Source organism: Protopterus annectens, chromosome 16.part0 (genome assembly GCF_019279795.1).
Source record: "Protopterus annectens isolate FY-2018-M chromosome 16.part0, PAN1.0, whole genome shotgun sequence".
In the NCBI taxonomy this organism is placed as follows: Eukaryota; Metazoa; Chordata; order Ceratodontiformes; family Protopteridae; genus Protopterus; species Protopterus annectens.
Window position 1 is genome coordinate 105,048,169 of NC_056750.1, and position 26,303 is coordinate 105,074,471.

The window sequence follows — 26,303 nt, forward strand, 5'->3', positions numbered from 1 at the left end:
AACAATTTTAAGCAAAAATCCTACATTTTTTAGAATTTGTTGTATATTTGGGAGATGTACATATATCCTCCCATTGTTTCTTTATGAATTGCTTATCCAATCTCTCTTCCTAATGCTTTCTAACCTCCTCAGATTGATTCTTATAGTATCATGCAATATTTTATATGCTGTACTAATTATTCCTTTTTTAATGTCAGCTTTGTTCTAGATTCTACTAAAAACTCTACCAGTGCTGGTCTTTTGTTTAGGACCCCCCCCCCATTTTTTTAACTTTGCTTATACTCGGATATCAATCCTTGATAGGGAAGGCAATCTCTAATCTGTAGTCCAAATAAATTCTTGGCCTCTTCCCATTCTATCACCTTTCCCTCTCTAGTTATTTGCTCCCAATACCTTGGTTCCTTTACCAGTTTTCACCAATAAATTTCAGACCCCTCTTACCTAATGTCTATATCCCTAATTTTAGTCATCCCTATCAGCAAAATCACCTTTCTCCATTCCCATGTTGGTCTAGTTCTTAGAATACTTTCTGCTACTTTATGAATAGAATATTATGTTATGATTACTGTTATTCTCCTTAAAGGCCTGCATCCAAAATCCCAGTCTCTCCTTGTTTATTGAGCCCCCACACCGTTTCAACATCATCCCTTTCCTCTTTGAATTTTAGTTGTCTGCTTTGCTATGTATAGGAGTTTTAATTGTGTAGCTTTGAAATACCCCTTCAAATTGGGTAATCTCAATCTGCCATGTTCTACTGGAAGAATCAGCTTATCCCACTTGACTCTTGCCGTCTTTCCCTCCCAGATAAAGTCCTTCAGCTCTTTATTAATTGCTGTCGACAACTTCACCTCTGGTTGATAAAAATATGCCTGATCTGTGTATACAACTAAAGAGACTAGAAACATTTTGAATGCTTGCATCTCACTACCCATTATCCATATAACAGAGCTTCCATTTCCTCAGTTTTTGTATTATCTTTTGTTTAGTCTCTTCCCACATATCCTTAGCTGCTACACCAGAATAATTTTTAATCCATACTCTTAAACATTTCATTATGTCCCCATAAATATGGATATTGCTGAAGCAATTTGTGTGTGGGTACATAATTTACCACTATTGCCTTAGTTTTAGCTTCATTAATTTTGTACCCGAAAAGATTTGAAACCGTCTCAAAATGTTCCACAACACTGTACTGTCTCTTTCTGGTTTTGTCAGGTATAAAATAATACCATCTGTAAACACAGCCAGCTTTGCTTGACTATCATACCACTTTTATCCTTGAATTTCTGAGTCCCTTATTTTCTTTCCCAGTGGTTCTAAATATAATGCAAACAATAAAAGGGAGAGAGGACATAACTTCTGCTTGAGCAGAGGATCCAGGCAGTGATCAGAAAGGACTACACCCACTTTAATTTTCACCTCCAATCCCTTATATATCCTCCTAATCAACCTTATAATTTTTTCAGGAAATGTAAATACCTCCATTGTCCTGCTCATAAAGTCCCAGCTTACTCTGTCAAATGCTTTCTTTGCATTAAGACACAACAACAATGGTATCTTCGTACATTCTGCTTCCCTCTGGATCACCAGTGTTTTATTAACGTTGTCAAATATTTGCCTCCCCTCCAGAAAACCACACTGATTCACATCTATCAATTTTAGCATTACGTTTGTCATTCTTTTAGCCATTATAGACAAACAGTTTATAACCATAGTTTATTACTGAAATGGGCCTGTATAAAGCTGGGTCTAATGCATCTTTACCCTCTTTAGGTATTACAGCTACCACTGCTTTCTTCCGGGATGTTGGTACTTCACCTCTTAACATACTGTTAAACAAAACCTTCCAGATCTTTATCAGTCTTTACCCTCTTAGCTTCCAAACTTCCACAGGAATACCATCTATTCCTGGGGACTTTCCTGTAGTTTGGTTATACATCAAAATTTTTATCTCATCTCCTCCTATCCTCTTAGTAATTGAGCCTCATCTGCCTCTAACCTTGGCATACTTAATTCTTCCATAAACATTTCCATTTGTAAGGTCTAAGGTCCGTAATCCAGTCATTTCCCCATACAAGAATGTGAAAAAGCATGTCTTTTCTTGTCATGGTCTTTTAACCAGGCTTTTTTCCACTGCATTGCCTACATCTCTTAAAACTGAAGAAAGAGAGAGAAAAAAAAACAGCAGCACCCGTTTATAATCCCCATTATACTTAAAGAAAAGTTTACTTTATAGCATGCAAAGAAAAACGTACACCACAAAAATAGTGCTAATTAGAAAAAAATTCTTTATTTACAGTCAACTTTCTCCCTCCTCTTCCTCTCCCCAAAGCATGTTTTGAACATTAATGACATGAAGTGCAGCATATGATTTAGAGTCCCCCACAAGTCCAACAAATTCTGAAAAAGTCCAATATTTCCAGATTTTCTTGTTCTGTCATATTCCATACACAATTATTGCATTGTAATCCCAAATTAAGTTACTGTTTTTTATTACTGTTCATCTCCATCTCCCAAATCCTGTCACTGCTTCATTTACAACATACTCTCAATTCTTCTAGTCAACTCTCATTCTCCCTTCCCTCACTCCAATATTTTCCATTGAAACACTAAGTGGTTTCAGAGGTACAGTCTCTCTCTGTTTTTTATTACCAGAACAAGAAGCAGAATATCTTTTTTGTTTCACAGCTCACTTTCTGTTGGGCAAACTGCTGTATTTCCTCAAGAGCATGTACTTCATCAAAAAATAATTTTGTCCCTCCAGGGAAGAATACTTTGAAGACAGCTGGGCACAGCAATTTGAACCTCACTTCTGTGTCTTGACATTCCCTGATTAGTGGAATAAATTTGATTGCTCATTGTACACCAGGCAAAAGAGTAGCATTCTCCACAAACACACTGCTGTCTCCCACTTTTAGTACGTTGTCCTTCTGCCACAGTTTTGTCAAAATCAACTCCTCCTGCTGGCAGGATTGCATCTTTACTATTAAAGGTCTAGGTTGCTTTCTCATAGCCAGGTTTGGAGCATACACACTATGTCCCATTTCAACTAACAACTCCTGCTGGGAATACCAGTCCAGTTGCTTATTTGTGCTTTTATAAAATTAATGCAGTCTGTTCCTTCCAGCTTCTCTGGTATAACTGAAAATCTTAGAGAACAGAGCAGACAGGGAAAACCTACCTACCTCTATTATTTTTTTAAACATCTCTTCCTGAGCAGTCTCATATTCAGCTAGCCTTTTCTTCATTTCGACCTCTCATTTGTTTAAAGCTTCTTCCATTTTTTTCAGCCTTTTGTTGTTTGTGCTGATATACTCCATCAGTGTTTCATTTATTTTAACCAGGTCTGTGAGCAGTCATCTTACATCTTCCTGTAGGGTACTGGAATTCATGTCTGGAGGTTGCACTGCTTTTTGCTGAACAGGAGCATAACATTGCCTAGTCAGTGTTTCTTCCTCACGTCTTGTAGTTGATTTTTTTCCAAGTCCTCTGTATTTCTTTTTTCATGGTATCCAGGCAGTGGTCTTACTAGCCAGTTAATTAAATTTACCCAAGTCTACTGGTCTTCTCTGCTGAGTTTCTGTTTTCACACTGGGAGAGATAGAATTAAGCTGTTACTCTATGTGCAGCCATCTTGGAGTTCCTCGAGATTCTCTTGGAGGTGGATGGACAGTAGAGCTCTGTTCTGCTAGATCCTTCTTGGTGGCTGCCACCACCACCATGCCATCTACTGGGACCCCTTTGCTCCAGTGTGGTCTGTTGGGATGGGTGCCAAAAACTTGTCGGGTCTCTTTCGAGTGGGTTCAATGGTGTCGAACTCCTTTCAAGCCCGGCAGGCAACTAAATCAGTAAGTTTGTCCACTGGGGGATAACCCAAAAACTCAACAGAAACAGGCCAGAATCAAAAGCCCCCAAAAATACAGTTTCTTCTGGTGAGGGGCTTTGAGAAGACCAACCAGTTTTCTGTTTCAGGATCTCTAGAATATCTCCAAAGGACATGTCATAATGTAGTGACCTGGGGGACCCCTCTCCATTAAAATCAGTACCGCTCATCTTGTGTATCTGAATAAGACGAGGAGGCTTGGGTGTTCGTCTAACTAGTTTATTGCATACAAATACATCAGGATGGATGTCAGGAACATTAAACTTAAACAAACCAACTGACTGATTACTACATACATGCATGCTCTCACTCTGGCTGCTCACTCAAAATGACACTCTTGCTTGCACATGCTCACTGGCTAGAATTCTTCTTAAAAGGTATTTCACACACACTGATTTACAATCAGTACCCTCGGTGACAGACTCCAAAGGAGAGTCAATGTGTCTCCTTTTATGTGTTCTCTTCCATTGAACATCCACTTTGGGATGTTCAGATGAAGTCTCGGAAGAGAGGAGAAGTTCCTCCACAGGAACTGGCTGGACACTTATTGATTCTGTCTGTCCCTGTGTAATAGGGCTATGCAACTCAGAGCTAGAAACTGATGGAGGGAAGGAAATAGGATCTGAAATGTGACAGGGCAGTTCTCTGTGGACAGAAAAACCTCTTTCCACCAACTGAAGGCAGACAGATCCAGAGAAGCTCCTATTGAACCCAAGGAAAGCAAACCTGGAACCTCCCCGGATCCAAGCCTCAGGGGCAGAATCGGATCCAAACTTGTGAGGGCCGAGGCTCCGAGAGGAAAGGATGAATCAGACAAAAGTAGAGCAGAGCCCATCCTCCCAGACCTGACGCTGACACTTCGGCTCCAAGACCCTTTCTAATCTGACATCACTGGAGCAGAACTGGTCAAGGAAATTGTTGGAGTGGAGGAAGAAGTTTTCTTAGGCTCCAACGCTGGACCCCTCAGAGATCTGTGATCCTGGGACTCCGAAAATAGAGGAAGGATCAGAGAAGGAGAAAATATGGCTGCAGAACCAAGAAGGCTTAATCACGGATCCAGTAGGGAATGGAGCTGGTAAGACCTCCATCTGGATCTGCATTCTGAGAAAAACTTTCACAACATCTTATCCACATACGCTTCCGACAAGCTCCTGGATGACTTAGAGGAAGAAGTGGAAGGAGGACTAGAGTGCTTCTTGGGTGTCTGAAGCAACCTTTAAGACAGGCTTGGAGAAATATGTTTAACTGAATATTTGGAAGAAGTACTCTTGTACACAGAACCCTGTTTATGATCAGACGCTTCAGAATCCAAGGGTATAGTAGTCAGACTTATTGTGGTGACAGATGGTTTAGGATCTGAAGGCTATGGATCCAGTGGTAAGGACTTATGATCCTAAAGTGCAGGATCTAATGTTTTTCTAGAAGGCTCTGAAGAAGACCTGGGGCCTCTGGAGGGGAGCACTTCCTGTGCTCCAGGGGAGCTGATTTTCTATGCTTGGAGGGGTTTGAGCCTGTGAAGTAGAAGTAGACAGCAGAAGTCCTCTCAAAATGAGTTTATTACACTGATCTGCTATGGCCCTGGGATTAAAAGATGAACAAATTTTACAATTAGTGTCAAGATGTTCAGCCCCTAAACAATACACGCACTCCTTGTAGGCATCCAAATTCAGAATGATATGCCTACAAGAAATACACTTTTTAAACCCTGTGGGCTTCTTTGACATGGCAGCGGAGAAAAATACCCACAGCAATATAACAAAAGGAAACAGCAACAGCAAATACTTTCTGTTTAAAAAAAAAAAAGATCAGATACCAACAATGGCAAGATGAAAATACCCTTAAAAGAAGGGTAAAAAGGGAATACCAGCAATGGTATTAAAGAGTACTATTAACTAGTAGGATGGAAAGGCAAAACATCTAATGCCAGCAAGAAATTTGGGGGGGGGGGGGTGCCAAAGGAGGAAAAATTAAGTTTGAGAGAAAAAGGTTAATAAAAAAAGTTTTGTTACTACTCAAGAGATTCAAAAATTGCTTGAAAGCTAAGAACCTGTATCTGTTTGCGAAGGAGGCAAATGAGATGTGAGGCTTTGGGGATACAGTAGAGCATTATGGGTACAGGGAGAAGCTCAACAGCTGGATTGAAAAGTCTGAAATATGCATCAGAGTCAGATCAGAGGATTGGATCTGAACTTGTACGTTGAGGAAGAATGAAATGTACATCAGATCTAAAAGAAAGCTGAGAGAATATATGAACATCTTTAATTTTTTTGTTACATCATAAAGTATTAACACATTATATAGGCACTCATTAGTATGTGCCGACTTCAAAAGGGATACATTTGTTGCTACAGATAAGGTTTATAACTCAAGGGGTGGATATAGAAAACCTACTGGAGTACAAAGAACTATGGTGAAAAATTAGGTTAAATGCCAACAATGATCGTAGTCTGAATAACACTGTCTTTAAACAGCGTGTTGAAATGGAGGGCTTTAAAAGTGTAAACGGATCTTGGTTTACAAGCCTGCCATTTCCAAATGTTCTATTTTAAGTAACTTGTATTAAATGGTATGGAAGGTAGATTATAAAAAGTTTGTGCAATATATTTTTGATTGATTTATGTTGGCGTTTTTAAATTATAAGCATTACACAATTGTTTAATGTTGTGTTATTAAAACCGCTTCACTCCATAATCCACTGTTTTTACTTTTGTTTTGGTTAAATTAAAAAAGATAATTACTATAAGACAGAATGCTACATAGCCTTTTTAAAGCTATATTTAAATCTAAATCCAAAACTTTTACAGAAAAAAGTGAACTCCCCTTCAGGTTTATGACTGAATTAGATATACTGCACATTTTTGTTAACTACTACAATTCCATATGTTCAACATTTTATTCTGTTGATAAAAAAACAAACAGTGAATTTGATGAATTACAGAATAAGCTTAACAGATTTTTTGTGATTTGAATTCCTCATTTAAAATTGTAGAGCATATAGTCTTAAAATTTGCAGATAAAATGCCAGACGCGACTATATTCCTATAAAATTTTATAAATGTTTTACAAAAGAACTAAACCCAGCACTATTGAAATTAATTATATCCTTAACTGCTTCAATTAGACTGGATCTGTATTTCTCTTTAGCCAGTTTAATAGTGATACCAAAACTTGAAAAAAATTAGATCCTGCAAATTAAAGCCCTATTGCACTTCCTTCATACATATTATCGTTTGAGCAATAATTGTATAAACACAATTCCATTACATAAAATAAATATTTTTTTTCATCTAAATCAATTTGGTTTAATGCCTGAAAAAATCAGCTCATGATTAATCAAACTTCTACAGACCATTATTCTCCAGTACAAAAATAATACAAACGGAATTAATAACTCCCCAGTTTTCATTTCATTAGATGCTGAAAACAATTCTGATTTAGTAAACAAATATATTACCTTTCAACACACTAAATGTTTCACGATCTTTATTAACACTATTAAAGCGTTATTTTTTTTATACTAAATATTATATTAAAATGAATGGATTAAGCTTTGATATACTAGCTTAAAATTGTCGAGTTCAGCAAAGTTGCCCACTCCCACATACATTATCTCAACTTTTCTCCGAGTGTTCAGATAACTCTATTTTTTAATAGTTCTTGAAAAGCCTCATTCTGCCAGTCTTTCCTTCATTTCAACCTTTGATTTCTGCAGTTTGGCTTTGTCACATGATGATGATGATGATGCAGCCCTTGGACAGTAACCAACTCTCTCTCTCAACCCTGTAGGCCAGTCAGAACTTATCTCACAACAGCCTAGAACAGATGAAGTTTGTATAAATTGGAGATCTCCTACAAGAGATTTTCTTGCTTAAGAAGATATATAGTCTTCTAGTTGAAAGAGACAACAGGAAAGGTACATATAAATTACAATAATGTAATCTATTATGGGCCTGATTAGGGAGCAAAGGAGTCAACTTTTCTGGAGCTGGAAGATAATGCCTTTAATAATAATTTGTTCCAGACAGAACTGTTTCCTTACAATGAATTCTTGGAGACAGTGGTCAAATGAGAATTCCATGTATGCGTCTAGGCCCCTAGTAATGGTATCAACTTTGAGAAGGATATTTTTACATAGTCGGTGTATAGGGTGTTCTTATTTCCCAAAAAGTACTATAATTTTTAGTACTTAGCTTAAGCCTGAGGTCACACCACCACATACTAGTGTGGTTTAGGCACTCTTGTAGAATATGGGTATCAGCTGACAGTGCTGAATTTGCAATCATCAGCAAACTTTGTTAGCCACTGACATAAATTTCAGCATCAGAGAAGTTCATGACGAGGATCCAATATGGGGCCCTTTGGTATGTCATTAGTGACAAGTCTTTTAGAGAGGAAAGAGCCAGCAATCTTTACTGTGTATTTTCTGTCAGCAAGGTACACAAGGATTAACATTCAGGCACACACATTTTCCAGTAATTCCAGAGGAAGGGATAATGTCAAAAGTCTTAGCTAGATCCTGGTAGACCGAGTTACCATTTTCCACTGCTTCAGTCAACACTTCATAATGTCCACCAAATTCACAAAGCCAAATCTATCTTGGTCAAGCGAATGCAAAATTACTGACATCACAATTTAGGAGTTCCATTACAATATGCTCCATGGTTTTACTTATCAGTGGTAAAACTAAAGCACAGTTGTGTACCTACCATAAATGTAGATGTTAGAGTGTATTCACTGTTGCAGTCATTACAATTGGATTATCCTGCTGGCAGGCTACCCTCAGTCAGCCTGAATTCCAAAGTATATGTCCAGCATTGGTTGCTGTCGCCTCCTCCCTGACGTCAGTGCGCCAGGGGTATAAAAGATGCAGCCACCGCCATTTTCTTCAGTTTTTCTTGCCCCAGATGTCAGGTGCCCCAATAATGGTAGGCTAAATTATGCCAATAAGCATGCATGCACATAAAACAACTTTTCCTTCATCTACAAGCAAATACACCACATAGGTTGTATAGGATAGAGAAGCACAGATAAATCCCAGCAAAGAGAGGGGGCATGGAGGGAGGGGTAACCTGGACTGCAACAGTGAATACACTCGAACTTCTACATTTATGGTAGGTACACAACTGTACTATGTTCATCGTGTTTCACTGTTGCAGTCATTACAATTGGGGTGAATCCCAAAGCTAAGGTTGGGAGGCTGGTACTAAATAGGATTAGGAGAGGCTATCGGGCCCTGCAGAACTGCAGTGGCAAAGCCTGCCCTGGATTTAGAGTAGAGCGGTAAGTGACAGTGCGTTGTAAAAGTATGCACTACACTCCAAGTTGCAGCCTCTAAGATGTCTTTGGTTGGTACTCCTCTGAGGAAGGCTGCTGAAGTAGCTGCTGCTCTGGTTGAATGTGGCCTAATGTCCTTAGGCACTGATTTTCCATGTTGTGAATAGCAGAAACGAATACAATGGCCTATCCACTTTGAAATAGTCTGCTTTGAGATAGGCCTTCCTTGTGATGCTGCTGCATATGACACTAGAAGCTGTTCAGTCTTTCTGATAGCTTTGATTCTGACCAAGTAGAAGCGTAGCTGTCTGTGAATGTCCAAAGAATGCAGAATTCTCTCACCCTTATTCTGTGGGTTTGGATAAAAGGTAGGCAAATGAATTGTTTGGTTAAGTGCCACACTGGAGACTACCTTAGGCATAAATGTAGGGTTTGTTCTCAGAGAAACCCTGTCAGGAATGAAAATGATAAAGGGCTCCACAGCCATGAGTGCCTGTAACTCTGAGACTCATCTAGTGGAGGTTATTGCTAGGAGCAGAGCTGTTTTCCAGGATAAGAATTTTATATCAGCTGCAGAGGCTGGCTCAAACAGAGGCAGTGTAAGTTTTTCCAAGACATAGTTTAGGTCCCATGCAGGCATTGGCGCTCTCCTGGGGGGTCTTATGTTTCTGGCCCCTGAGGTACTGTCTTAATAATGGATGAGAAAAAATAGGTGATTCTGTATTGTAATGAGCTGAAATGGCAGAGGCATGAATTTTAATTGATGAAAAAGAAAGGCCCTTATCCAGCATCTCAGTTAAGTATTGCAAAATCTGAGGAATATTTGGAACAGTTGTATCAAAACTTTGTGCCTGGTTCCAAGCACAGAATCTCTTCCATTTGCCTGCATAAGATTGCCTGGTGCTAGGCCTGCTGGCCTCCAAAATAACATCCATCACTGCTTTAGAGAGAGGTGTGCCTTGAGAGGCTACATTATTCGCCATGCTGCCAGGTTTAAGGTCTTGAGTTGGCTGTGCAGTATCTGACTGTCTTGTTGGTTCAATAAGTGAGGGATAAGAGGTAATGTCCAGGCTGGGCAGTGAGACACGCTCTTTAGAATTAGGTACCAGTGCTGGCGGGGCTAGTCCGGGGCAATTAGAATAATTTTTGGTTTCTCTTGTCTGACCTTGAGGAGTACCTTGGTTATGAGAGGCAGGGGAGGAAAAGCATATACTGTTAGATTTTTCCAGCTGAAAAATAGAGCATCCACTTTCCATGCTTTCTTGTGATAAGTCCTTGTGCATAATCTTTGTAGTTGGTAGTTGGGAGGGGAGGCAAATAGGACTATGCCCGGGCATCCCCAGGTCCTTGTTATCATGCTGAAGACTTGTGGATCCAATTTCCACTCGTGGGGATCCATTAGGTTTCTGCTTAGTTCGTCTGCCAGAGTATTTTTCCTTCCTGGCAGGAATTGACCTTGCAGATGTATTTGGTAAGACAAAGCTGTGTGCCATAAGTTCATGGCTAGCCTGCAGAGGGGGTTGGAATGTGTGCCTCCCTGCTTGTTTATGTACCACATGATTGTAGTATTGTCCGTCTTTGTTAGTAGTTGCCCTGGATGAAGTTGATCCTTGAAGGCTGTTAAGGCATTCTGAACAGCTAGCATCTCTTTTTGGTTGATATGTAGATGCATTTGACTTGCGGACCATGTGCCCTGAATACATCTTCCTGCCATATGGGCCCCCAGGCATAATCTGATGCATCTGTTGTCAATGTCTGCCTGGCTGTGGGTAAGGTGAATGGTTGTCCCGTGTTGTGGTGACAGGCTTTTGCCCACCATCGAAACTCCTGTTGCAGGCAGGGAATGAGTGTAATTATTGCTTCCAGGCCGTGGCAATGTTGAGTCCAAACACTTTTTAGAGACCATTGAAGTTTCCTCATATGCAGTCTTGCATATGGAATTATCAGAATGCAGGATGCCATGAAACCCAAGGCCTGCAGAATTTTTCTTGCAGATAACTGGGTCTTTGTTGCCAACATTTTGAAATAAGCAGTCAGTTGTCTGTGTTTGTCTGGCGTGAGATAAGCCATTTGGGTAGTTGTATTTAAGCTTGCACCCAGGAATATTATCTCTTGAGAGGGTACGAGTTTTGATTTCTTTTCGTTTACTGTGTACCCTAGACTTGTCAGTAATCTTTTCACAAATGCCAGGTGCTGCAGTAGAATGTCCTTGTTCTCCGCTTGAATAAGGCAGTCGTCCAAGTAAGGATATATTTGTATTCCTCTGTCTGCAAAATGCAATTACTGGTGCCAGGCATTTTGTGAAGACCCTGGGTGCAGTAGATAAGCCAAATGGCAGTGCAGAGAATTAGTAGTGCATTGAGCCAGCTTTGAATCGGAGGTATCTTCTGCACGTTTGTCTGATTGGGACAAGCAAGTATGCCTCTTTTAGATCTAAAGTCACAAGCCAAGCCTTCTTGCCCAGCATGGGCAGAAGCTGCTGTAGAGTCAACATTTTGAATTTTGGAATATCCAGATATGTGTTTAGAATAGAAAGGTCCAGTATTGGTTTCCAGGCTTTGTCTTTTCTGGGTATCAAGAACAGTCTTGAATATAATCCGTGACCCTGCTCTTGTCCTGGTAATTGTTGAATGGCTCTCATGCCCATGAGGGATGAAAAGTACAGTTGTGTACACCTACCATAAATGTAGATGTTCGAGTGTCTTCACTGTTGCAGTCATAACTGTTGGGTGCTCCTGCCGGCAGGCAGCCCGAGGTCGGCCAGAATCCCAAAGTCTGGGTCCGGCTGTATAAGCTAGTATCCTGACGTCAGGACGCCTTGGTACATAGCCCTCAGCCGACGCCATCTTCTCCAGTCTTTCTTGCCCTAGATGTCAGAAGTCCCCAACAAATCAAAAATGAATCCAACAAGGAAACACAAATACACCACAAATATGAGAGAAAGAGGGATAGGAGGGAGGGAACCTGCAACAGTGAAGACACTCGAACATCTACATTTATGGTAGGTGTACACAACTGTACTATGTTCTTCGTGTTTCACTGTTGCAGTCATAACTGTAGGGTGGAATCCCAAAGCAGTGTAGAGAGGGAGGAGGCTTTAGATAGAAGAAGGGGAGGCAAGAATACCCTGCAAGACAGCAGAGGCAAAGCCTGCCCTAGACTTAGAAAACAAGGGAGATTGTAGTGCTTGGAAAAAGTATGCACAGAACTCCAAGTGGCAGCTTCCAAGATATCCTTGGTAGGGACTCCTCTGAGGAAAGCAGTAGAAGTAGCAGCTGCTCTAGTAGAATGACTTCTAATGGTCCCTGGAAACTGTTTCCCATGATGAGTGTAACAAAATCTGATTCCATAAGCAATCCATTTGGAAATAGTTTGTTTAGAAATAGGTTTTCCAAGAGAACTGGAAGCAAAGGAAACAAACAATTGGTTAGACTTTCTGAAATCTTTAGTCTTGTCCAAGTAAAATCGTAACTGTCTGTGCACATCCAATGAATGCAAAATCCTTTCCCTTTATTTTGAGGATTTGGAAAGAAAATAGGAAGGTGAATTGTCTGATTCAAAGCCACTTTCAAAATCACCTTAGGCATGAAAGTAGGATTGGTCCTCAAGGATACTCTGTCCTGATGGAAAATAAGGTATGGTTCCACAGCCATGAGAGCTTGCAACTCTGAGACCCTTCTGGCAGAGGTCAATGCTAACAAAAGAACAGTCTTCCAGGATAGAAACTTAATATCTGAAGATGCAGCAGGCTCAAAAGGAGGCAAAGTAAGTTTTTCTAAAACATAATTAAGATCCCAGGCAGGGACAGGAGGGGTCGATGGAGGCCGCAAATTTTAGCCCCTCTCAAGAACTGTTTCACCAAAGGATGTGAAAAACAGGAGGATCAGAACTGAAATGCAGAGATAGCAGAAGCATGAATCTTAATGGAAGAAAAGGAAAGTCCTTTAGATAAAAGTTCCCAAAGGTAAAGCAAAATAGAGGAGAGATCAGGAACCTGAGGATCAGAGCCTCGGTCCTGCATCCAAATAGAAAACCTCTTCCATTTAGAGGCATAAGATTTCCTAGTGCTAGGCCGTCTAGCTTCCAAAAGAACATCCAAAACTTGTTTGGGAAGACTAGAGGAAATCAAATTCCTTTGAAGAGCCAAGCTGCCAAGCAAAGGGTCTTGAGATTGAATGTAGTAACTGACCCTGATGCTGGGACAGAAGAAGGGTTCAGTGGAAGAATCCAAGGAGGCCCAGAACAGGAGCTTTAAGGTTGGATACCAAAACTGTCGAGGCCAATTTGGAGCAATCAAGATGAGGAACTTGGGCTTGTCCTGCTTTATCTTCAGTAGTACCCGAGGCAGTAGAGGAAGAGGAGGGAAGGCATATGCTGACAGGCTTCTCCAGCTGAAGGACAGGGCATCCACTCTCCATGCTGTTTTGTGGAAGGACCTGGTGCAAAAGCGAGGCAGCTGATGATTGAGATGGGATGCAAACAGATCTATCTGGGGACATCCCCAAACTGCAGTAATCCTGTTGAACAAGTTGGTGTCTAGCATCCATTCGTGAGGATCTGAAATGTTTCTGCTCAGGCTGTCTGCTAAGAGATTCTGTTTCCCTGGAATGAATTGAGCCTGGAGATGCAGATTCAAATTTAGAGCTGTGTCCCATAAACCCATAGCTAGTCTGCAAAGGGGTATGAATGAGAACCCCTGCTTGTTGATGTACCACATGACCGTGGTGTTGTCTGTGCGAATTAGCAGAGGCCCTGGTTGTAAAAGGTTTTTGAAGGCTAAAAGGGCATTCTGAACTGCCAACATTTCCTTCAGATTGATGTGCCAGTGAAGATGGTCCTTTGTCCAGGTTCCCTGCTGGCAATTATCTAGAAAGTGTGCTCCCCAAGCATAATCCGAGGCATCCGTGGTTAGGATTTAAGTAGGCTGAGGGAGACGAAAAGGTTTTCCTTCGTTTAACGTGCATGCCCTGGACCACCAGAGGAACTCCTTCTGGAGGCAAGGGATCAGAGGAATCAGAATATCCAGATCGTGGTAGTGCTGTGACCATACACTTTTCAGATACCATTGAAGCTTTCTCATGTGAAGCCTTGCGTTTGGAATCAACAGAATGCAGGAAGCCATGTAGCCCAGAGCCTGCAGGAATTTCCTTGCAGTGAGCTGAGATAGAGTTGCCAAGGTGTTGAAAGTAGAAGCCAACTGAGTTTGTTTTTCTGGAGTGAGGTAGGCCCTTTGTAAGGTTGTATTTAAGAGGGCTCCCAAGAATACCATTTGTTGAGAAGGGATCAAATGTGACTTTTTTATGTTCACTGAGAATCCCAGTAGTAGGAGAAGACGTTGAACAAAGTCCAGATTATGAAGCAGAAGATCTTTGCTCTCTGCCGGAATAAGGCAGTCGTCCAAATAGGGGTAAATCTGGATCCCCTGAAGTCTGCAGTAAGCCACTACTGGTGCCAGGCACTTGGTGAAGACTCTGGGCGCAGTAGATAAACCAAAGGGCAGAACAGAGAATTGAAAGTGCCTCGAACCTGCCTTGAACCTGAGGAATTTCCTGCGTTCTTGTCTGATAGGGATATGCAAATAGGCTTCCTTTAAGTCCAATGTCACCATCCAGGCGTCCTGAGAGAGCATTGGAATTAGCTGTTGCAGAGTAAGCATCTTGAATTTTGGAATTTCCAAAAAGGTGTTTAACACAGAAAGGTCCAGAATAGGTCTCCATGAGTTTTGTTTTCTGGGAACCAGAAACAGCCTTGAATAAAACCCTTTTCCCATTTCCGAGTGGAACAGGCTCTATGGCTCTCATGGCCAGAAGAGCATCCACTTGAGTTAAGGCCTCTGACCATTGAAGTTTTGGCAGATCTGGCCAACCGTGAATCCTTGGCAAAGTGTGAAAGTGGAACTTGTAACCTTTAAAATCACGCCCAATACCCATCTGTCCTGGGTAATATGAGTCCAATTTCTGTAAAAGAGACAGTTTTCCTCCGAGAGGGCCCAGGTAAAGGGGTCCTGAAGCCCAACCGAGAGTCATTGAGTTTGCTTTCTTTGAGATTGGGATCTGTCTTCTCCCTCCTAGGTGAAGAAGCAGTCTATTGTCTAGATCTGTAAGAGGTCTGGCCTTGACCACGACCTCTGGAGCGCCTATATCTTCCCCTTTGAGGCCTGTCAGATGTGGGAAAGGACCAATTTTAGAGGGCCAATTCCTGGAAAATCTAGGAGGCTGAACCTGCAAGAAATCTTTTACAGTCTGCATGGACTTTGCCTTTTCTTCCATCTTTTAATAACTTCCTCAGCCTTAGAACCAAAAGAACATCCTGTTGAACAGGGGCATCTAATAACTTAGCCTTAACCTGTTCAGGTAAACTTTGTTCACGGCCAGGCATGTCTCCTAATCACAGTACCAGAGGCAGCAGCCCTGCAGGAAGCATCCAAAGCATCAAAACCACAATGTAAGCTATGCTTGTTAACCTGTTCAGTAGCATGCAAAACATCCTGAAGTTCCTTATCCTCTGCACAAGCAGGAAGGGAAGCAAGCTTTTGCTTTAAAACAGACAAAAGAAATTGCTGATATTTAAACATATGAAACTGGCAATTTAAAGCCCTTACAGACAGGGTAGCAGAAGTATATACCTTTTTTCCCCACCTGTCTAAAGCACGAGAATCCTTCTCAGAGGGAATAGGATTTTTAGAAGTAGCAACCTTAGCAGCCTTAGAGCCCTGAGAAATAGTTTCAGGATCTGCAGAAGGGTTTTAAATAAAAATAAATGAGAGTCAGGAACCCTATAAAATCTATCAGGCTTAGAAGGAGCAGGAGGCATGGAATCAGGATTCAAATTAGCCTCAGAAAAGCATCATCTACAATGTCCAAGACAGGAGGGATAGCTAAAGGCCTATGCTGAGGAAGAAGAAGAAATTTCTAAGCCTCTTTTGGAAGCAGAATATTCCTGTCCTTCCCAATGAAAATGTTCCCTCATCTCATGCAAGGTTTCCCCAAAGAAAAATCCTCAGGCGGAGAGGCCGAGGGCAAAGAATCCTCAGCATCCGAATCCTCATAAGGGGAAAGGAATAGTCCTGATCAGAGGAAGAAACAGAAGATACAGAAGCCTGGTCAGAGGAATCCAGAGTAACATCCTGTCGAGGCCTTTTTCAGGAGGGGGTGAGAACCCTAATCATTGTAAGCAAATCTTCAGCCATCCTCAATAATTGTTTTGTGTCTTGGGAGTGGATTCAGAAGCAGCTTGAGCTGGAACTTTAGACTTAGTAGGAGTCTTTGTCTTTGCCTTTGCCTTTGAAATAGTGATGTGAGTAGGCCTGAAAACCCCTCAGAAGCCGGTACCTGCACAGCGGTTCCGGACCCATCTGAAGGAGCGACGTCCGGTCCTGCAGCAGTTAAAATAGTGGGCCTCGATGGCTCCCCATGGGAGTCCGTATCGCCATCGGTTCAGAAGTGGCGGACGACAGGGGCTGCAAAAGCGCCTCACTGACGACAGCCGAACCGACGCTGGCTCCAGCTGCAACGAGTCCTGTTTGGACCTCGGAGGCCTGTCTTTGTCTTTGCGCTTCTTTGAACTCCGTAGTGTCCGACAACATTCTATAATTGAAGCGCCTGCCAAAATAATTTAAAGCCCAATCGCATTGATAGTACGAGAGTTGAACCTGGCACAGAACCGACAACAAGAAACGCCGTGGTCAGGGCCTAAGCAAGGTAGACAGTAAGAGTGGAAATCTTTATGAGGTATTTGTTTCCACACGCTATACAATTATTAACTTTTTCTGACATCGGAGGAACAAGAAAAGATTCCCAACGGGTACTTAGCTTTGAGAAGAGAAGTAACAACTCGACCGACAACAACCAAATACGCTGTTCAAAATTGCCAACCAAAGTTTTATGAAGTTGCTTTCCACCGCACGGCAAGAAAGACTGGAGAAGATGGCGTCGGCTGAGGGCTATGTACCAAGGCGTCCTGACGTCAGGATACTAGCTTATACAGCCGACGCCGGACCCAGACTTTGGGATTCTGGCCGACCTCGGGCTGCCTGCCGGCAGGAGCACCCAACAGTTATGACTGCAACAGTGAAACACGAAGAACATCTTGTTTTTGTGCCTCTGCCCATTGATTGCGTGGCAGGTCTGGCATACCGTTTTGCCTTGGCAGGGTGTGAAAGTGGAACCTGTAGCCATGTGAAACTATATTTAGAACCAATTTGTCCTGGGTGATCATGATCCAATTTTGTGGAAAAAGTGCTAGCTTTCCTCCCAAAGGGGCTGTCAAAAGATAAGTGCTTGGTGCTGGAAGTGGAAAGTCATTGAGACCGTTTCCTGAATGGCTGTTATTTTTCCTCTCCACTCTTGGATGTAGAAGGACCCCATTGTTTAGGCCTGTATGAGCCTTGGGGCTGTGATCTGCCTCTGGGGCATCTGTATCTGCCCCCTTGTGGTCTATCTGACACTGGAAAGGACCAATTTTTTGTAGGCCAGTTCCTGCTAAATCTGGGAGGCTGTACCTGCAAGAAATCCTTGACTGTTTGCATAGATTTTGCCTTATCCTCCATTTTCTTCAACACCTCTTCTGCTTTAGCACCAAACAAAGTATCATGCTGCAATGGAGCATATAATAGTTTTGCTTTAACATGATCTGGCAAATTTTGTTCCTTTAACCAAGCATGCCTCCTAATGACAGAACCTGTAACTGCGGCCCTGCAGGAGGCCTCAAGAGAATCAAAACCACATTGCAAAGTATGTTTTCCAACTTGTTCAGCAGCATGCAATAAATCCTGCATTTCTTTATTGTCTGCACATTCTGTATTTGCTGGCATTTTCTGTTTAAGCAAAGATATAAGATATTGCTGATACTTAAGCATATGAAATTGGCAATTTAAAGCTCTGAGAACCAAGGTAGCAGAGATATAAATCTTTTTGCTCCATCTGTCTAGGGCCCTTGAATCCCTATCAGAGGGGATAGGTTTTTTTGCAGTAGAAGTCTTGACCCCTTTGGGACCCTGAGAGATGGTTTCTGGGCCAGCTGCAGGGTTCTTATAGAGAAATATATGTGAATCAGGAACCCTGTAGTATCAGTCTGGCTTAACAGGGGCTGGTGGTAAAGAGTCCGGAGAAAAACTGGACTCTGTAAATACATCATCTACAATGTCTAAAACAGGCGGGATAGTGAGGGGCCTGTACTGGGGCAATAAAAGGAAATCTCTGAGCCTTTTCTTGGATTCTGAGTAATCTTGGCTCTCCCAGTGGAAATGCTCCCTCACAGTATGCAATGTTTCCCCAAAAGAATAATCCTCAGGAGGAGAGGCTGAAGGGATAGATTCTTCAGCATCAGAATCCTCATAGGGAGGAATGGAGTAATCCTGTTCAGAGGAGGAATCAGAGGAAATGGAAACCTGGTCTGAAGATTCATATTCCAACTCTTGCCTAGGCCTCTTTTCAGGAGGGGGATGGGAACCCCTGATCAAAGTAATAAGGTCTTCGGCCATATTAAGCATCTGTTTTTTAGGCATGGAGGCCTGTCCAGGTGAATGCTGTACTTGTTTCTTTGTCTTTAGAGCTGCTTTAGTCACTGTCTTTGTAGCTGAAGTAGGTTTCACATATAACTGTGTAGGCCTGAAAACACCCTCAGAAGCCGATGCCTGCTCAGCGGCTCCGGACCCATCTGAGGGAATAGTTTCTGAGTGCCCAATACCTTGAGTTTCCAGAGGCCCAGTCGGCTCCACATGGGAGTCAGAAGCAGCCTGTGGCTCTGAGGTAGTGGGCGTCAGGGGCTGCGAAAGCACCTCACTGAGGACCGGCGACAGGCTTAGAAAAAGCCTCGTCGTCTGTTTTGGATCTCGGATGCTGTCCTTTTCTTTTTCCTTTCATTTTTTTGTAAATTCCGGTAGTCGGCTGATCTGACGGCATTATATAATTAAATCTTCTGCCAAAGTAATGAAATGCAAAATCGTACCGACGCTTAATAGTGCGTTCGTTAAATCTAGCACAGAACCGACAACTAGGAATGTTATGGTCAGGGCCTAGGCAAGGAATACAGTAAGAATGAAAATCCTTATGAGTTATTTGCTTCCCACAAGAAATACAGTTATTAACTTTTTCTGACATCGGTCTGGAGCAAGAAAAACGTTTCCCCGATGGGGTACTTATCTTTAATGAAGACTTCGGATCTGAAAACTTCAGAAGTCGGCCGACCGGCACTTGTGAACTGCTTTTGCCTCGGGCACCTCTCGGCAAGAAAGACTGAAGAAAATGGCGTTGGCTGCATCTTTTATACCCCTGGCGCACTGACGTCAGGGAGGAGGCGACAGCAACTGACGCCGGACCTAGACTTTGGAATTCAGGCCGACTGAGGGTAGCCTGCCAGCAGGATAACCCAATTGTAATGACTGCAACAGTGAAACACGATGAACATCTGGACTGCAGTCCCCAGAGTCAGAAATAGGGCCACTGTTTTGTGGTGGTGGTGGGGCACTACAATGGCTGTTCTTCAAGCTTCAAGGCGTGCACACAGTGCAGACATCAAGACTGAATAGGTTTAAAGGAATAATCTGAGGGGCTTTGCTTAATGCTGCCTAAAATACAACTTGGTTTGTTGAAAGGACCAATGGACGGGGGTGGTGGTAGCTATTTTTGAGTTTTGAAGAAAACAGTTATGATCCGTTTGAAAGTAATTACTGGGGAGGGAGTAAACTGTGGAGTTAGGGATACAGGCACGGAACAGCAAATAGAAATAGGAATTAAACTTGCCTGCAAGTAAAACTAATGTCTTTCGGCTTTTCCCGGTTAGGGATCGCCACAGCGGAACTCCGATCCACTGACTGGCAGTGGATTTTTACGGTGCCGAGGTGCCAGCCCAACCTCCAAAGAAGGCACGCCCATTCACCCACGCACGTACCTGCATGTCTTTTAAACGTCACTCGACTGCAGGGAGGACATGCACACTCCACACAGAAGGCGCTCCAGCTGAGAATCGAACTGGAGAACCTCTTGCTGTGAGGCAACAACGCTAACCTCTGCACCACCACGGCAAATACATTAGCAATATTCCTTTGGTCAAAGTAGTGTTCTGTTTTTTTTTTTTTCCACTTCTGTGCAATACTAGCTATTATTTCTGAGATCCCCAAAAGATTTAAAGAAAGGCTTATGATGATCTTTGGAACACGTGGCAATTTTTCTCCTCATACTTGGCTCTATAACGTTTGCTTTTATATCTGAGCTTTTAGCAGACCAATTTAAGGATATTTTATAATGAATGGGGGAGGGGTGAGTTTGATCTTAATACTTAGTGTGAGAAATTAATTTTATTACAGAGTTTGCTGATACTGAGGCTCAGCCAGAGGCTTATTTTTAAATTTGGCACCGTAAACATGCTGGATAGATACTGCAAAGTATGACTAAAGGTGACCGTAAAAGTCAGTGGTAAAACTGTTGTTGTACGTTCCCCCAAGGGTGGGACAGCTTTTATGTTTCATTAGGTTGGAGAATGCCAGGCAGTGGGCCTAAGAGAATCCTCTGACTACAGTAGGGTTGGATGGTGTCATAAACTGGATTGCTAAGGAGTATGCAACAGCATGATGGTCCAATTAAGGAGGGAGAGATTAGGTATGGAGCAGGCAAGGGCTACATTTGTAAAAACAAGGTCAAGCAGACTAGAACCTTTAGCAGGAGAAGGCACAGATTAGTCAAGAAAGAGTTGGCATTAATAAAGTTAAAGAATCTCTGTGCATATCTGCTACTGACTATATCAATTTGCCATGTAAAGGGCAGTTAAAGTCAGCCAGAATGACTGCATTAGATTCAACAGATAGAGATTGCACTGGCTGAGGTAGGTCTTATGGTTAAGCAGGAGAAAAAGGAGGACTTCTATATTTGGCAATAGTATAACTGAACTTGTTTACTGATACTAGTATATCTAGTAGTTTGTGGATACTGCCATGCAGAAACTTCTATGAAGTAATGGGATTGCAGATGAATGCAGATGTCCCCCACCATTCACCATACAATCTGTGAAAATGATAGCTGATGAATATGTTCTGACTACAATGAAACCAAACTTCAGTAATTATACAGAAGTATATGCAACTCAATGGTCAGAAACGCCTTGTGGTCAGGCATTTTATTACTATGGCATGTAGCACTGGCCAAGGTCAAGTTGATACAGACCAGATAAAAATTTTTAAACTAGGTCTAGAAGGCTGATACTGCCTCAAAAAGGAGATAAGGGGTTTAAAATATTCTTGCCAATTTGAGGAAGCCCAGAGTGGAATAGGTGTAGGCCATCCAATGGCAAAGAAGGCAGGACTTGGCGATTACCACCTTCCACGCTGAAACAAACTGGACCCTCCTTCCCTCATGAATGACACCAATTACTAAGCCAGTTACGAAAGTAAGCTTGTTTTGGTGTTTGAATCATGATTTCATTCTTGGTGTACGTGACCAAGGCTGGGAGGATACTAGCCTTGAGCAGTATCATCTTGTCTTTCCATCTCTTAAGGCCATACACTCACACATGGGAAAACACCATTTTGTATGCATACATTGGGTGGATGGACCTATGGGTCCTAGTGACATCCCAAATCCTTGTACCTCGGAGACAGACAGTCTATCCTTGTGCAGCCTGGAAAGTAGAGCATCAGAATGTCTGACAATGGAGTCACCAGTCATTAAGACATTGTGATGGGTGCCAATATGCTCGGTCAACTTTAGTCCGCCCCCCCCCCGAACAGATTTAATCTTCTCACACAAAAAATGTACCCATATTTATCTCACAACCAAATCTCACATGACTTGAGGTTAAGGTCACTTTAAACAAAACCAGCTATTATTTTAGTGCCACTTACAGCCCCCCATCTACGTAATTTGCTGACCATGAAACATGCCTAAATCAGATAGAGAAGATTCATATTAAAATTGATATGCAACTTCAACTACCTAAGCTATTAAATGATAAACCTACACATAGAAAGTATACACTGCTTTTCTTAGACACAGTTAATACCAACTCCCCAGAACCAAATTGTCACTGTTCCCACTATAAGTACAAATCCTTCTGAACAAAAGTGTTCAAATATGTAAAAATATTGTGCCATCCTGTTTCCCTTCATATGTCACATCGGATCTACTTCTATTTAGCGAAAGGCCAAAATACCAACGACCACAACGCCGTAACGAAAATCATGAAACACAGAATCACGAATCAGATAAGTATGCACAGAGCAAGTGAATACTTTCCTAAAACAACAGTAACTAACAACGCACCACCTAATACCCACCTAGCGACCCGCTACACCCCTTAAATATATATATATATATATATATATATATATATATATATATATATACCAACTCTGGGATCGCATTACAGTGGAGAAACGGCATAATTCCCCCACTGGACAAGTATTCACCATTAGGGTTTGTGAAAGGCAGATCTGGTCTTCTCAACAATGCACACCACTAAGAAGAAATGATCAATCACAGTACTAGTTACCTGTGTATCAAATGTGCTCCATGCAGAGGAGGAAGACCATGCACACCACTTAGACATTATGTCCAATCATAGATCCCACCACAGCTTTCAAAATCTCATTGGTAGCCAGTGTTTCTCTCCCAACAAATTCTGACCCTACAAGATTTAAAGAAACTCTGCAGTCAACTTCCATACATTAAAAAAAATCTGAACATATCTTCACAAAAGACAGTCCTGCAATAAAAACTTTTGCCACACAGATGTTAATCATGCTCGCTCCATTAGAAAAATAAAACATGTAAAATATGTTTAAACATTACTGCCAACAAACACCTGTAACTCTGAAAAAGTGAATGTTCTGAGCTCAGATTTACATTTTATTATACCATCTAAGAACTACCACTATCTGAGCTATGATACAGAGTTCATGCAACCCGCGTCCAAAATGTGACTTATGAAGACAAACGCAAATCGATATTTACAAACGGAACTGCACAACACCACATTACAGTTTGAAAATATTCCTCAAAATGATCATCTTGAAATTCATTCCAAAATTCCCAAACAGTTAAAAAGATGCAACTATGTACAACAGCCATTAATGAAAGTTAATAAAACATGAATCAACTCTTTTTTTTCTTTTATACTGTTTTCAACAAATGCCCATAACTCTGTCTAAACATAAAACTCTGAACTCAAAGTTCTAACATAGCATCTATGGACGAAACACCTGAATTGCAACATTAAGTGTGTACAACTCGCATTTTAAAAAAATTACAAATATAAAACTATATAATGGAAGCAAGCAGCATAACAGATACCTAAAATGACTATTTTGAATGCCACAACAAAATTCTGCATAGCTGAAAAGTTAAATATGTACAACTATCAGTTAAAATGGTGAAGAAATTATTTATATTACAATATACTGCAAAAGATACAGCTGTCACACACAAACTACTAAATGTACACAAACTGCAACAGAACAGAGCTGCCTATTTCAGAAGTGCAGTAAGGCACTTAAAGTGACCTGTTCAATTTCTTAGGCACATCGCAGCACTGAGTTAAGTGCCACAATGTATTTGTATTACTTTTTCTTATTTATTTCAGCCATTGTTTAATAAGAAGCTTCATAAATTTTTTATTAAACCACAGCCCAAATAAATTTAATATATCCCTCACTAACATCAATTAAGAAATAAGATGAGGTGGTTCCAAAGATTTTAATGGACATATCTCTGTGTATACGAGATGATGCAAAGACTTTGATGGACAGGTCTCCATGTATAAGAGATGATGCATCCATTACAGTCTATGGAAGTTTATTACGCTTTTTCTAAGCTGAGGTCACTGAAGTCAAAAAGTTTTTTTTTCAGTGGCACAGCATTTGGGAAAGTGGTACTTCCAAAACATGGTATTTCAAAAGCAGCTCATGAAAACATTCACTGGTGGGATGAAAATGCTATTTGGGACTTCATGTACCACATGCTGTGGTAGCAAAGTAAACTTTTGTTATTTGAGACTTTACTTTAAGGTACACACAGTACAGATACTGCAGCATGTCTAGGGACTATAAGGCCTTGGGTGTATAGTAGTACCTGTACCCAGCACATTCCCTTGTGCCTTTCTTCATATTTAATACACCACAGGAACTAAGCTGTCAGACTACAGCCAAGGCAGAAGTAAAACACTGCTAGGAAGTCAAACAACCACACAGGCCCTTAATGGTAATGTGTGGGACTAAGGAAACAGAAAAGATGCTCCATATAGGTTCAGCAGATATCTCAAACTCTGATATCAATTAAAAACAGACCCCCACATCAGGGAAAATAAATACGAGATGCACTTTAAAACAGTTCTGCTTGATAAGAGGGAAAATTACTATGCATACAATCTTATTTTAATGTGAAAATTCCTAAGGATGCCAGGTGGCATATTCTATGAGGAAGGATGACATAGAAAAAGAAAAGCCAAGGCAGCACAGGTTTTTACAACAGTTATGTTCTACACCCTGAAGTACAGTCAGTAAGCTTTCTCAGTCATCAAAATAAAATACAACAAATGAATACAAATACATTGTCTATATCTCTGTGGAGATGGTATAAATGCCCACACTGCCTTAATGACCAAAACATCTCCCAATGTCTGGGAAAAGGTGCAAAGATGAGACCACTTCTTGAGAAGCTCTGCAGTGTGACTGTCATTAAAGAAGAAACAGGTGTTCTACGGTAGATAACCAATGATGGAAAATGAAAGTGACATTTTTTTAAACAAAGAGTTTCGTTACCTGCCAGGTTCCAAGGCCGAAAGCAGTAACAGGGATTAACAAAAGGAACCACTTGAATAAGGAATCTTCACTGCTCTCTTCAGCAGCTTCCACAGAGCTGTATGGCCTGTACAGCTTTAAACACAGCACTACAAAAAACAAAAACATGCTTTGGCACCTTAAGTCAGGGGTGTACACAAAAACAAAAAACATTTTTTCAACAACTTAAGTTGGGGTAAACACTTCTGTACTGGCGTTAAATACTGCATATTTGTACAGAGCAACACAATGTATTTCTACTACCTTCTATAACATTCTATAAAATATCACCCTAAGACTAACTAAAACTAAACATTAAATGGCTGTTTCAGGTCCTCAACACTATTTCAGTTTTTTTAAAGCATAACTACATTTTTGTCAGTTCTCCTGTAGCTGAAATAGGATGAAATTAAAGTACATTCTAGGCACTGAGGATAACTATGCCACCACTGGTACAAATCAAAATTATATTCAGACTTGTTCGGAGTTCACTTCACATGGGCAGCTTAACTGCATTCAGCATATCACTCTTGTGAAAATGCCAAACCCTTTCTCTCAACCAACTCAGAATTCCTACAAAGGCACAATTAGTAACAAGTCAATGGGGAAGCTGCATCATTTATTCCCATTATATTATTTCATCTACTTGCTTCCCAATTTGCAACTAGTCCGTGGTAATATCACTCTTGTGCTCTGGGCCAATGTGGAGTCTTCAATGATCTACTGATAGAAAGTACAGTTGTGTACACTTACCATAAATGTAGATGTTCGAGTGTATTCACTGTTTCAGTCATCACCTGTGGGTTATCCCTGCTGTGGTAGCCCTCGGCCGGCCCGAATACCAGAGTCGATTTTTTTTGTGTCGGTTGCAGTCGCCTGTAGTCTGGTTTCAGGTCATCAGTGCTATAAAGCAAGGCAGCTGACGTGATTACATCAGTTTTTCTTGGCCTAATCCATCAGAAGCACGAGGAAATAAGGAAAAGTGGTCCTGGTGGCTAAAAGTCACTGAGGGAAACTTATGTCCCCCTAGGGGAAGATGCTATATGGGGGATGGAGAGAGGGAAACCAGGACTGCAACAATGAATACACTCAAACATCTATATTTATGGTACACAACTGTACTATGTTCTTCGTGTTTCACGGTTGCAGTCATAACCTGTGGGAGGATTCCCAAAGGGGTGGAAAGATAGGCAAAAGTCCTAGGCATGGGTCAGCAGGTCCTGCAGAACTACCCTGCCCTAGACGTAGAAAAAAGAGGTAGGTGGTAATGCTTTGTGAAGGTATGGACAGAGATCCAGGTGGCAGCTTCCAAGATGTCCCTGGTGGGGACTCCTCTGAGGAAGGCTGTGGAAGTGGAGGCTGCCCTAGTTGAATGGGCAC

The 26,303-nt window shown here is 41.5% G+C and overlaps 1 protein-coding gene across 1 annotated transcript in view; it reads right to left on the reverse strand.

Moving 5' to 3' along the window:
• The window catches only part of LOC122790952 (surfeit locus protein 1), a 579,878-nt gene that overhangs the window by 409,070 nt on the left and 144,505 nt on the right, over nt 1-26,303 (reverse strand). The window contains exon 3 of the mRNA XM_044058656.1: nt 24,906-25,033. Coding sequence (XP_043914591.1) covers nt 24,906-25,033 — 128 coding nt within the window. The remainder of the gene's footprint in view (nt 1-24,905; nt 25,034-26,303) is intronic.